Below are 14254 nucleotides of genomic sequence, written 5' to 3' on the forward strand. Positions count from 1 at the left end.
CTTAAACCACCCCCTTACTGCAATTTAAGCCCATTGCTTCTTGTCCTATCCTTAAGAGTTAAGGACAGCAATTTTTCTTCCCTCCTCCTTGCAACAACCTTTTATGTACTTGAAAACTTATGTCCCCTCTCAGTTTTGCCTTTTCCAGACAAAACAAACCCATTTTTTTCCAATATTCCCTCATAGGTCATGTTTTCCAGACCTTTAATCATTTTTGCTGCTCTTCTCTGGACTTTCTACAATTTATTCACATCTTTCCTGAAATATTGCGCCCAGAACTGGACACAATACTCCAGCTGAGGCCTAATCAGCACGGAGTTTTTACAGATAAGAGTAGAAGTGTAAAGTTTAACAGTAACTATCAATTCAGTGAGATATACAAAATAAATTAATTTTATTATACAAATAAAACCTATGTGATCCAAATTTCAGTACTATGAACAAAAATTCAATTTTAAAAAGGAATAAGTATTTCTTTAAATAAAAATATTTTATAACTAGGTCTTCCTCTGAATGTATCCAGCAGGTTGTGGGGTGCACTAGCAATATAAATATCAATTTAAGGCATAAAATAAAATTTTACTAGGCATTTAGAATTCTGTAATTGACCTACAGCATCCTGAATGCTATCATATACTGATGTACTGAGCACAAGGATTTTCAGTCTACAAGAGCCTTCAAACAGAGTCCAATCCATACAGTCAGCTCTATTTCCAGAGATGAAACAATACTTTTAGACTAGGTGAGGGCTGAATCTGGCTTCTGATTTAACAAAATATTTAAAATGTGAAATGCAAGATTAAAGGAATTGTTCTTACTCACACTTGATATTTGTTTAATAAATGTCAATTAACACTATGTAGCTCCAACTCATATCTTCTGGATTTTGAATTAACAGCTACATTGCACAACTTTTTTTTTTTAAAGCACTAGGAAATAAAATGTATTAGGTAAGCTTTTATTTGGTTTTGCAAGAAGGATTTAAAGATTTTTATATCTCCTCCACTACTACTTTAAAGTAGTTGTAAGAATCATTTCTGGAGCAGGAAAGATGAAAGAGAAGTTTCCAAATCAAGACTTTAGTACCATCTGAGTAAACTGCAAGGTTTTTTGTAAAGAGAAAACTGATAGTCTCTTCCCAACTCTCAGAGATCTGGAATACTCTGGGGTAATTGCTACTGTACTATAATTAAAAATAAATTGCAGTTAACTGTATGCAACATTATCTCTTGCCCTTAGTGTGTACTTTTACTTGTTAATTTGCAAAATTCATTAATTTTCTGTGGGTTGGTCTCCCAGCCACTGTGAAATGAATCACACAGTACAATGTTCTCAATAACAATGTTTACTGTATGGTCGATCAAATTTCAGTTTGCTTTTCTTCCACAGCCATGAAGTCACAGTCAATTTTCTGAAGAATGCAGTAAACATCAACAGTACTGATGCCCATTGATAAATTGATTTGACCTAACACAGTTAATAATTAAATTGCCCTGCACTCAAAGTGGTATGTGAACACCTTGTAGTTTATAAAAAAAACCAAAGCAGTATTCTTTTTTGTTCTGTCTTTTTGATTATCCAACAATCCCTTCCAACAATGAATTGTTTATAATTTTTTTAAAAATATGAATTATTCCTGTTTATTCAAAAGCTGAAGTCAATCTGACCAAAAATAAAATTGAAGAACATTTTGTCTGGAGTGTCAATGTAACTGTACTTGCGTATGTGTCATTCCTCCCCTTTGTTTTGATATAGCCTTAAACTTTGGTAAGGTAATAATTTGAACTTTGGTTCAGGTGAAAATTGCTATAGTTTCCTGCCTTAACATATCATTATTCCCATTTTACAGCTATGGAAGGAGGCAGCCGAGAGAGGTTAAGTAACTTGTTCAAAGCTTAGTAAGTCAGTGGCAGTTAGCAGTGGAACTGAGGTCTTACTTCTGGTCCATTGTTTTACCCACCAGATCAGTCTCACTTATCCATAAAGTAATTAAAAAAAGCAGCACTTTAAATACCTTCACTTGAATCCAAACTGGAATTTTTCAGCTTGACAATTTCTTCTTTCTTAAGGTCTTTCTCCTTTTCTTCAATACTCTCCATGTTATGTTTTTTGATTTGGTCCTTCTCCTTATGTTTTTTTGACTTCTTTTTCGATTTTTTGTGCAACACTGAATGTATCTCATCTGTTGACTTTGGACACGCTAACTCAACTGCAGTGGGTGCTGGCATTTCCAAAGAAGTCCTAGAGGTATATTTTTCTTGCTGGTCCTCAAAGATGCTGCTGCCATTCTGACTAAAACTATCAACAGGCATGTCTTGAGTCCCCCTACCTTCAGGAGTGCTAGGGGAATTGGAGTTAGAGTTTACAGGCTGAGGAGGATTTGAAACAGGAAGGCAAGTTGAAGGAAGCGTTGGAGGAGCTGGGGTGGCAGCGACTGCAGGGGGAGGTGGTGGTGCAGCAGCAGCTCTCTCACTGGAAGCTGTCAAGTGACCATTTAATGTTGGTTGAACTCTGTTGGTAAGGTGAGATATTCTTGGTTTTTTATTCATTAAAGGATCAATAAAATCTGAATCCAACAGCCGTTTCTGCAATAAAAAAAGACCATTAGTTTCCATTTAGTCCAATTCTAAAGTACATCTAAAATAAACTGATTAAAACCTAGTCTCTTATGCTTGTTAGTTTATCTTCAGATAAGATGATGATCATTACAGCTACATGTGCTCTGTAGCATGCTTAAATAAATCTAGATAGCCTAAAAAAAAAAAAAATGGTCATCCTGAGAAGATCCCCTTCAGATCTGTGACCAAGCCTTTGGAACCACATAAGACATTGTCTGGGGAAGTATCACAGTCCACGCTGGAACATGGCAGGTTAGTCAGTACTCTAGATATTTGTGCAGTGCAGATACATTCAGTAAGTAAACAGTTGCTGTCTCCATATAGCATCTGTTTTATTCAAGCAGTTCCAACCAATGTTGAACAGTGTGCTTATCAGAAATCCTAAAGCTCTAGAAGTGGCAAGGAAAAATCCAGTTTCTGCTATAGGGAGCCTGGGGTCTAAATTATCATCAGAGAATACTGGAGATCTTTTGAAATACTACTATCTGACTCGTGTCAGACTGCTTAACAAGCATATATTGCTTATGTTTCAGTACAAAGCAGAGCCTCTGACCAGAAGTGCCAGGCACAGCTCTGTACCACAGCAGCTGAATTACTTCCAGATTCAATATGTGTGTGTTGGAGCAGATGAGAAGACAGAACCACACAATTTATACTATTTCACTGTTACCATGAGAAACAGTAGCCAAAGTTGGCAAGAAACGGGTACGTATTTTTATTTCCTGTCCCAAATATGTTAATGGCCTCAGTACAGGATGTTCAGTACTTAGTTTCACCTGTCCTGAAACAGCAAATGAAAGCACCTCCCAATCATTTTTAGAATGCTCTTCTACTGCCTTTGCTATAGTGCTATTTTATATTTTCACTGCAATCACTGAAACTTTATCTTAAATAGTGCTTTTCATTGAAAGCCTCCCAGTGCGTTATTAAAGTGGGTATTATCTCAGTTTTATAGCTGAACAAGGGAAGCACAGAGAAATCAGTGATTTATCCAAGGTGTCTGACACCTGCACCCAGGCTGAATCTAGAACCCAGATCGTCTAACTCCATTCCATCCTTTAACCAGTGGACTACACTTAATCATAACTGATATCTCAATAACACCCACAGCAGAAATAAAATATATATTTTCCAGAAACAGAATATTGCAGCCCTAAAACACCTTAGTTCTATCCTCTCCAGGGTAGATACTGCATTTAAACTAAGGTTAAAAGGCTGCAGCATAAAAATGCCTGCATGCCAGAAATATCAAAATATGACAGTACAGAAGGACCGAACACCCACAGCATGCAATGGGGTACGAGAGTCAAGTAATACAAATACCTTGCCTTCATCTGAAGTACCAAGACACACCAAGATAAACTGTTTGGCAATATATGAGGTATATTGTTTGTTTAAGTATTTAACAACCAGAAAGTGACTGACACCTAAAAAGTTAAGCCTCTGAAGACAAGTTCAACCATGAGTAAGGACACAACTTTTGCCAGCATGTTATAGTTACATTTTGTATGGTCACTTACGAGTTCAGATACCATAGCAATAGGCAGTTTGAGAATCTATGTTCACAAAACATTTTATGAGCCATCTACATAGAAGTCTGGTTTATTACAATGCTATCTGATCTCTAAATACAGTAACTCCTCACTTAAAGTCATCCCAGTTACCACTGTTTCGTTGCTGATCAATTAGGGAACATGCTAGTTTAAAGTTTCACAATACTCCCTTATAATGTTGTTTGGCAGCCTTGCCGGAAGAGCAGCCTGTTGGAGCTAGCTGGTGGAGGCTTGGAACCAAGGTGGACCAGCAGCCCCCCCATCAGCTCCCCTAAGTTCCCTGTGCAACAGCTGGCAGTTCAGCTTAAAGGAGCAATGCACATCTCTCTCTTTCACACACACAGGGTATGTGTCTCTGTCTGCCATGCTGTCTCCCCTCCCTCCATTTGTGCTGCTTTGTAGAGTGTGAGGCTACATTAACAACAATGTGTTAACCCTTGAGGGCTCAGCCGACTGCTAGTTCATCATTTAGCAGAAAGGCATTCCCTGGGAAATATCCCATCCTCTTCCATCCTCCACCACCTCAACCAACCTTCACAATCATTACTGTGTACAGTATTAAATTGATTAAAACTAGATTAGATCTATAGTTTTTGTCTGGTGAAAATAAATTTCCCTGGAACCTAACCCCCCCCCCATTTACATTAATTCTTATGGGGAAATTGGATTCGCTTAACATTTTGCTTAATTTAGCATTTTTCAGGAACAAACCACAATGTTAACTGTACAGGGTTATTAAGTTTAGAGGTTCTTAGGAACTATATGACAAGAATTTTTAAAAAAACCCACACATCAATTTCACAGTCTTCTATGGTGCAACTACTTTTTTAAGTTATATTCTATGCCACCATCCAATTATATAGAAATAGTTGCTTCACCTTCTTCATACATTAGAAGGGGTACTGGTGCCTTCTCATTACATTATTAAAGCTTTCACACCAATAAAAACTCGTATGTATTAAGTCTGACTGCATTATATTACAATGTAAAGAAAATCACAAATTAAATACCTGGGAAGGAGAAGCAGATGCAGCATCTTTAAAAGAACTTAGAGGAGATTCCAAATGACTGGTGCTGGTGGCATTCTGAGATGAATTTAGTTTTCTGTAAAGATCACCCATATTCCAGGTTACAAGGAAAAATCAAGAAAAAAAGATGCTCTAATAGATCTTACATTATTTGGGAAGAAAGAAAATCTGTTACTTCTCAATGTAGTTTTTTATTGCTACCGTTAAAGAAAAAGATTAAACTTACCTAGAAAGTACTAACTCCAGTGACTGTTTGTCTATCTCATTGTATCCAGGCCAATCTTTTTGGATCTCTTTAAATACATAATCCTTCAGAGTGTAAGAGTTGTCCTTGGGATTCAAGTTGGCTACCTACAAATATATTTAAAAATACAAATATTAAAGCTATCTACAAGTTATAATACTAGAGTAGATTGGACAGTTTAAACATAGGTTGAAAATATAACTTTGAAAAATTTATTCTGTATTTACTAGCCTTCGGCTTTAAAGGCAATAAAGAACAGACCTTTCACACAGTGAAAATTTTGGCACACAAAAATGTTCAATCTTGGCTGTGTGAATTTAGGTACTTCTAAAAGAATGGCCTGATTTTTCAAAAGATCTGAAGGTCAATGTGCATTAGTCAGACCTATTCATATTTATATGACTAAATACAAATGCAGAACTCTAACTTTAGGCATTCAAGTTTGAACATTATAATTCCAGTGTCTATTTTTCCTGTATTTATAATGGAATAGCAGCCAACAGTTCTGCTGCTGATCACAAAAAAAAAAAAAAAGAAGAAAATTGGCACTGCTCTAAGAATAGTGGTAAGTCACACTGCAGTGCCAGTAAGAGCAGTTTTATCTAGCCAAATGATTATGACAAAAATAGGTAGCCATTCTTGTTTCCCGGAGACTGGGTCATGGAGTATAGTACATACACACTTCCTAGAAACCACATGAAGTTGTAGCATTCCATCAGAGAGTGTCAAGATACTACAACACTTAACCCAGCATTAAAATTTTCCCTTTAATGAAAGAGGGACAAAACTGTTGTAAGTTTAAAAAAAAAAAAGTCCCTCATTAAAGTCTACCTAAAAAGTTTTGGTTTAATGAAGATATAAAACAATTTCAGCCATGTACATCAATATATTTTAGTCATACAATAAGGGTACAAGTAAAATTTTGTACAAATGTAACTGAGAAAGGATGTACATGCCCTGTTCCACACCTAAATCTATGATAAGCCACAAGCGTACATGCAAAACAGATATCCATGAATGCCAAGAAAAAATGTTGTACTCATAATTCCATACTAGTTAATGCCTTGTTGTTTATTAGCATATACATCCTATTAGTCCTTTGCTTGAGACACAGAATCTGATAGGTCCCCCTTCCTTTCCTTGTGTATTTGAAAAAAGTCATGTTGGTAAACATCCATGCTCACTGATGCCTGCCACATCAAAGCATTAATTTGGCAACTTTTCCCCTTCAAATCCCATTTTAGACCTTCAAACTGTACTATCTGTAACAGACCTCTGAAGTTCAGAAACCGGCCTTTTGCCTGTTACTACTAGTCAAGATATTAAAGAGCCTTGTACATTGAAAACATATGGACATAATCATTGTGATTTATACAGATTTGCCTCCCCCCCCCCCCCCCAAAAACAATTTGGACTAAGTCTCAAAGAAAGAGGGTATCTGAATGTGTGCTAGTGGATCAAGTACATTTATTAGGTATGTTTTGTATTGTTACATGCCTCATATTTAAAGTGTTTTATGTATTCTGTCATAGCTGGTTGTGATACTGTATTTCAAAAAACAAATACTAGGACTTATATATGCCTATATTTTGCCTGTAAAGACTTTTGTTTCAGACAATATGGTGGATCACTAAAAGTTACCAAAACCAAAGAGTAGACCCATTTGTTAGGAACAGCAAGGTAACTGTAGTACTTTCAGTAAAGAATGCTTTCTTATACGTACAAACAGTAACTAGGTTTAGGCTCTGTTTCGGCCCCTAGCAAAAAGCGAGTACATTTCGTACTCAATCCATTTATGGCAGGGGTGGGCAAACTTTTTGGCCCAAGGGCTACATAAGTGAATAGAAATTGCATGGTGGGCCATGAATGCTCACAATATTGGGGTTGAGGTGCAGGAGGGGGTGCGGGCCCTGGGGATGAGGAGTTTGGGGTTTTAGGAGAGTGCTCTGGGCAGGGACAAGGGTTTCGGAGGGGGATCAGGGCTGAGGCAGGGCTGCAAATTCTGTCTGGGGGTGCAGGCTCTGGGGTGGGACCAGGGATGATAGGTTTGGGTGCAGGAGGGTGCTCCGGGCTGGGATCAAGGGGTTTGGAGAGCAGGAGGTGGATCAGGGCTGGGGCAGGCTCTGAGCGGCACTTACCTAAAGCGGCTCCCATCTAAAGCGGCTCCCGGGAGCAGTGGCATGTCCCTCCTCTGGCTTCTACGTGGAGGTGCAGTCAGGCGGCTCTGCACGCTGCCCCATTCGCAGGCACTGCCCCCCGCAGCTCCCATTGGAACACGTAGAAGCCAGAGCAGAGCCATGCCACAGCTTCCAGGAGCCGCGTAGTGCGGCTCCCAAACCTGCGCCCTGGCCGCAGCGGGGCCAAGCCATGGGGTGCAGCTTGTGGGCTGTAGTTTGCCCACCCTGAGTTATGGTATAACACTTTCTAATAAAAGGTCTATTAGAATTTCACTGATGAAATTACAACATTACTGAACTAAAAATAAAAACTCTGTAGTATAAAAATAAGATGAGTTAGCATTATATTGAACCAGCAACCATCCCTGCTGGTTTCTGAAGGCCAAGTAGTAATTCAAGCACTTTGCACGGCACACTTTTCTGAAAGGTGTATGCGCTGGGGAGGTAGCAGGCATTGAGACAGATATTCCATACTGCAGTCATGGAGGCATATGGATTGGAGAAAAATCATAGAACCCTTCTACCCTTCCCCCACTGTGCACTTATACAGGCCTGGCCTTTAGAATTTTATACTAGCATCAGTAGGTTGTACAAGGGGACTGCAGTGTCATAGTAAAAAAGATACAAGTACAGCTTATGACTAAACTATACAATTAACTGACATCTGACCTGGAACATTTTAACAAAAGCACTATTCAAACTTTTAATTTATTGTTCTGGCAGATGTACAAAGTTTATTAGCAATCCCTTTCTTTGATTCAGGTTAGAAAGGTGTCCATGTTTCATCCAGGTCCAATTCCTTTGCTACGCAGCTACACCATGGCTGAAGCTTCAAAATCTGTCATCCTAATCTTTTAGAACTATTACAGTAAGCTACAGAAAATGACAATTGCTAACACACTTTAACAGTTGCATAAAAATACTTCAGTCTACATACACTTAAAATTTACATAAATTTAATCTTATGTCTGAAAAATTGATTTAAGAATATTTATTATTGCTCAATTCACAAATGGATACAAGACACTTATTCCTGGTTTAAAAGTCAATGAATTAACCATTATGGAGATGAAGTTACAGTAAATATGTACGAAAAGAATTCTGTAAGTGGTGGATTAAGCCATACCAATTTTTATTTTTTTTATTTTTAAGAATAAAATGAAGTGAGAGTAAATTTACAGCCTCCTGATAGCCAATGTGGGGATAGGCAAAGCAGAGTATTAAAAAGGTATCCTGGCAAGGATTTTTTTCACAACTGTTTATAATGGGACATGAAATGAGAACTCACCCCTTTGAGTCCAGGAGTCCAAGAGAATGCCTAAAATTACAGATCGCAAGCTTAAGGATAATTTTGGTGAAGGATAAAAATCCATTACCCTCTCCAAAAGAATTAAAACTCCACTACAAAAACAAAAAACTTACGTTCATGGAGATAACAAAAGATGAACACAATACGTTGGGGAAGATACAACATGCCTCTCCAATTGATTAGAATTCTTGAAGGGCATCAACCAATATATGGACAAGGATTACCCAGCAGATATAGTGGTATCTGGACTTTCAGAAAGCCTTTGACAAGTTCCCACATCAAAGGCTCTTTAGCAAAGTAAGCAGCCATGGGATAAGAGGGAAGGTCCTCATGGATCAGTCATCGGTTGAAAGATAGGAACCAAAGGAATAGATGGTCAGTTTTCACAGTGGAGAGAGAAAAACAACAGGTCCCCTCAAGGATCTGTACTGGGACGAATGCTGTTCAACAAAATTCCAAATGATCTGGAAAAAGGTAAACCGTGAGGTGGCAAAGTTTGCCGATGATACAGAATTACTCAACACAGTGAAGTCCAAAGCTCACTGCGAAGGGATCTCACAAGATTGGGTGATTATGCAGCAAAACAGGAGACAAAATTCAATGCTGATAAATACAAAGGAATACACATTGGAAAACATAATCCAAACTAACTGAACAAAATGATGCGGTCTAAATTAGCTGGTGTCTAAAATTAGCTGTTACCACTCAAGATAGATCTTGGAGTAAGAGATAATTCTCTGACAATATCTGCTGAATGCGCCGCACTGGTCTAAAAAGCTAACAGAAGGTTAGGAACCATTAGGAAAGGGATAGATAATAAGAAAATATCATAAAGCTACTATATTAAACCATGGTTACCCACACCTTGAATACTGCATGCAGTTCTGCTGGCCCCAGTTCAAAAAAGATTTATTAGGATTGGAACAGGTAGAGAGAAGGGCAACAAAAATCATTAGGGGTATTGAACAGCTTCCATCTGAGGAGATATTATAAAGCCAGGGACTATTCAGTTTAAAAAAAGAGATGACTAAGAGGGAATAAGATAGAGGTCTATACAAACATGAATGGTGTGAAGAAAGTAGGTGTTATGTGAAGAGGTAAACACCACAAGAACCAGGGTCACCCAATGAAATTAATAGACGGTAGGTTCAAAAACAAACAAGAGAAAGTACTCCTTCACATAATGCACAATCTGTGAAATTTGTTGTCATGGGATCTTGTGAAGGGCAAAAGTATAACTGGATTAAAAAAAAAAAAAAAAAGATGAAGGATATATCCATCAATAGCTATGAGCCAAGATGGTCAGGGATGCAACCCCATGCTCTGGGCGTTCTTAAACCTCTGACTGACAGAAGTTCGGAGTGGATAACAGGGAATGGATCACTTGATAAATTGCCCTGTTCTGTTCATTCCCTCTGAAACATCTGGCACTGGCCACTGTCAGAAGACAGGATACGGGTTAGATTGGCCATTGACCTGACCCAGTATGACCATTTTCATGTTCTTAATAGAGGCTAAAGAAGTGAAGGAATAATGGATGGCTCCAGACAGAACTGTAATTCACTCAAAGGGCTCAGACATCAAAAGCTACCAGTGCACAGCTTAGGCAATGTGTGAACAGTGCAGTGTAAAAAGGGATTTCATTTCTTCAATTCCACGGCCATCTTTGCATGCATATACATACATGAAAGTGTGCAGTACATGTAATGTTACAGATATATTTTCTTTTGCAAAAAGATATGAAGTTTTCTAAAATATCATTCATCTTTTTAGGGAAGAAAGAACAATTTAAATTTTCTGTGATAGAACACCAATATTTTCGTTTACTGCAACATTTAAATAAGAGTTTCAATTCCAGGATAGCTAGTTAAATATTTTGTAATAGAACTCAATGTGGTTAGGCACCAACTTATAGGTCACTACACTTGTTTAAATGAGAAAAAAAATCTGCATAATCACCACCCCCAAAACAGCTTTCCTCTTTATAAAAAGGGCTAGTAAATTTGTCAATGGAAACATAAGTTCCTTAGTGAATTAGTCTAAACAGTTAAGAGAAACTATGTTCACCAATTAAGCAGCTTGGAGTAACAAGAGTAAGCCTCCTGGGGAAAAAAACTGCAGTAAGAACAAGATAGCTAAAAATATACCCAGCAATTGTTCCTTAACACTCATGAAGAGCTTTAGAAGTCTTCAATAGTACAAACTTCCCCTATAAACTCATTAAACTTCCAGTTTCTTTTAAGTACTTACAAAACAGGGCAGCTTTTCAAGAAGTCTATCAAAGAGCCAGTATCAACTGAATGTGTCCGCCATTCACCAAAGTGAACCCTCACTTTTCTAGATGAAATATGGCAGTAACGTCCTGAACTGTATTAAGAAACAACCAGGAAAAGGAGCAGAAAGAGCAGGAAAGACATCCTGTCCAGATGTTCTCACCTGCTGAAGGATAGCTGCAAGGGAGTTCTTGTCTTTTTGATTAACGCCATCTCTCTGCAAGCGAGCAAGTAGCTCTGGTTTCTTGTAGGTCTTCAGTGCCAGTAAGTGAATCACCCTGTCTCTATATGGTCGCTGAGAAACACTGTTGTTTACGTGGGTCTTTCGTATTGTATTTGCAGGATTGATGGGTGTTGACCTTTTCCTCTCAGGCACTGCATCTGGAATACTTTGTGGTGCTTTCCGAATCTGTACTCTTTTACCTAAGTCCAGAATTTAAAAAGAGGGAAAAATTAATAGCTTTTGTATGATTTACGAACATCTGATTTTTCCCAAAGTTTAACTCAGAGCATTATATTTACAAGCACTGTTTAGTCCAAAGAGGGTATCATAAAATGCATCATTTTAAGAACTCAAAAAGTTCGATATGAAATTATCCAAATGTAAATTATATTGCTAGGAGGGCAAGATATGTTGCTTTGTTTATACAGATGCATGCCTTCAATATTTTCTTAAGTAATTTACAGGCTGAGAAAAGTTCAACATCAAACTAATGGGATATTTTATGTTTTAACTTAGGACAAAACTCGGATGAAAGTAAGTACTTCCTGTGAGTAACACGTTCTCCATTGGTGCCTAAGGAACCCAAACCTACATATTAACAGCACCATAATTTGGAAGTGAATATACAAGCCATGTGGTTGTGAAATTTATTGGGGGGAAAAATAAAACAACAAAAAAGCTTACATTCAACACCAAGTACTGAATTGATTAATGGAGTATCAGAGCTAATCACTGGTGCCACACAATTTCAAAAATAAAAACTATTTTACCTCCATTACCCAAACAATCTATGTAACTGACTTGACATTTCTCACTAGAAAGAGCCCATCAAATGCAACACCTTTGTTTCAAGGATCAAATCCACAGAAGTTTCAAGAATGCTCTTTCTAATGAAAAGTTTTACATGTCTAGAAAACGTTGTTCCCCAATAAATTCAAGTGATACTGCATGCTGGTAAAGGTACCCTCCAAAGATAGTGAATTAAACATGTTTGACAGCTTATTGAATCAAAAAGCTATTTTTCCATAAAGATAAATGGTTAGTAGTAACAGCTCTTCGCCACCAGAATCAAAACAAAGTGGCCAGGCATTCTTTTTTTTAGCACTTAAATATTTACCACTGTAGTCAGGACTCAGATTTATTGATGCTAAGAAAAGACAGTTACTCACCTTTGTAACTGTTGTTCTTCGAGATGTGTTGCTCATATCCATTCCAAGTAGGTGTGCACGCACCGCATGCACATTCGTCGGAAGAATTTTCCCCTAGCAACACCCGATGGGTCGGCAGGTGCCCCCTGGCGTGGCGCCGTTGCGGCACAGCATATATACCCCTGCCGACCCGCCCGCTCCTCAGTTCCTTCTTGCCGGCTACTCCGACAGTGGGGAAGGAGGGCAGGTGTGGAATGGATATGAGCAACACATCTCAAAGAACAACAGTTACAAAGGTGAGTAACCATCTTTTCTTCTTCGAGTGTTTGCTCATATCCATTCCAAGTAGGTGAATCCCAAGCCTTACCTAGGCGGTGGGGTCGGAGTTGGGCACTGCTGAACGCAAAACAGCCAAGCCCAGAGCTGTGTCTTCCCTGGATTGCTGTACCAAGGCGTAATGGGCAGAGAAGGTGTGCACCGAAGACCACATAGCTGCACGGCATATCTCACGGATCAGCACATGAGCTAGAAAGGCAATCGATGAGGCCTGAGCCCTGGTGGAATGTGCAGTCACTCGGCCTGGAGAGGCGTGAGCTAAATCATGGCACGCTCGAATGCACGCCGTGACCCAGGACAATATTCTCTGAGACAAGACGGGTTGACCTTTCATCCTGTCTGCCATGGCAACAAAAAGTTGCGGCGTCTTACGGAAAGGTCTGGTGCGGTCAATGTAGAATGCTAGTGCTCTACGTACGTCCAGCGAGTGTAATTGCTGCTCTCTGCGGGATGCGTGAGTTTTAGGAAAAAAGACCGGGAGGAATATGTCTTGGTTGAGGTGAAAGGATGAAACCACCTTGGGAGGAAAGGCTGGATGCGGGCGCAGCTGCACCTTGTCCTTGTGGAATATCGTGTAAGGTGGGTCCACCATGAGAGCGCGAAGCTCCGAAACTCTCCTAGCCGATGTAATGGCTACAAGGAACGCCACCTTCCACGATAAGTACAGGAGAGAGCAGGTTGCCAAGGGTTCGAATGGAGGTCCCATTAGTCTCGACAGAACTAAATTGAGGTCCCAGGATGGGGCAGGGCAGCGAACCTGGGGGAAAAAGGTGCTCCAGCCCTTTGAGGAACCTGGAGACCATCGGGTGAGAGAAAACAGAGGAAGCTCCTTCTCCGGGATGGAATGTCGAAATGGCAGCCAGGTGTACGCGCAAGTATGAGAGTGTGAGGCCCTACTGCTTGAGGGACCAGAGGTATTCTAATATTACATGGATGGGAGCCTGTGCAGGTGTCACGTGGTGCGCCTGACACCAGCCGGAGAACCTCTTCCACTTGGCCATGTAGGTAGCTCTAGTGGATGGTTTCCTGCTACCCAGGAGGACTTGCTGCACTGGGGTGGAGCAGCGCAGCTCCGAGTGACTCAACCACTCAGGAACCACGCCGTCAGGTGGAGGGATTGCAGGTCAGGATGGAGAAGTCTGCTGTGGTCCTGGGATATCAGGTCCTGATGGAGAGGCAGGGGAACGGGGGTGGCTACCGAGAGGTCCGGCAACGTGGTGCTAACGAGGCCACGCTGGGGCGATCAAAATCACTCGAGCCCTGTCCCTGCGAAGCTTCACCGGGACCTTGTGCACTAACGGGAAGGGTGGGAAGGCATACAGCAGGTGGGTCGACCAAGACACGA

The 14254-nt window shown here is 39.8% G+C and overlaps 1 protein-coding gene across 5 annotated transcripts in view; it reads right to left on the reverse strand.

Moving 5' to 3' along the window:
* ELL2 (elongation factor for RNA polymerase II 2) overlaps positions 1-14254 on the reverse strand; it is a 67757-nt gene that overhangs the window by 19068 nt on the left and 34435 nt on the right. For all 5 annotated transcript variants that reach the window (XM_075067082.1, XM_075067083.1, XM_032798676.2 and 2 more), the window contains 4 exons: positions 11366-11625; positions 5426-5550; positions 5182-5275; positions 2015-2585 (listed from right to left, as the gene is read on the reverse strand). In XM_075067082.1, coding sequence (XP_074923183.1) covers positions 2015-2585; positions 5182-5275; positions 5426-5550; positions 11366-11625 — 1050 coding nt within the window. The remainder of the gene's footprint in view (positions 1-2014; positions 2586-5181; positions 5276-5425; positions 5551-11365; positions 11626-14254) is intronic.

Source organism: Chelonoidis abingdonii, chromosome 6 (genome assembly GCF_003597395.2).
Source record: "Chelonoidis abingdonii isolate Lonesome George chromosome 6, CheloAbing_2.0, whole genome shotgun sequence".
Lineage (NCBI taxonomy): Eukaryota > Metazoa > Chordata > Testudines > Testudinidae > Chelonoidis > Chelonoidis abingdonii.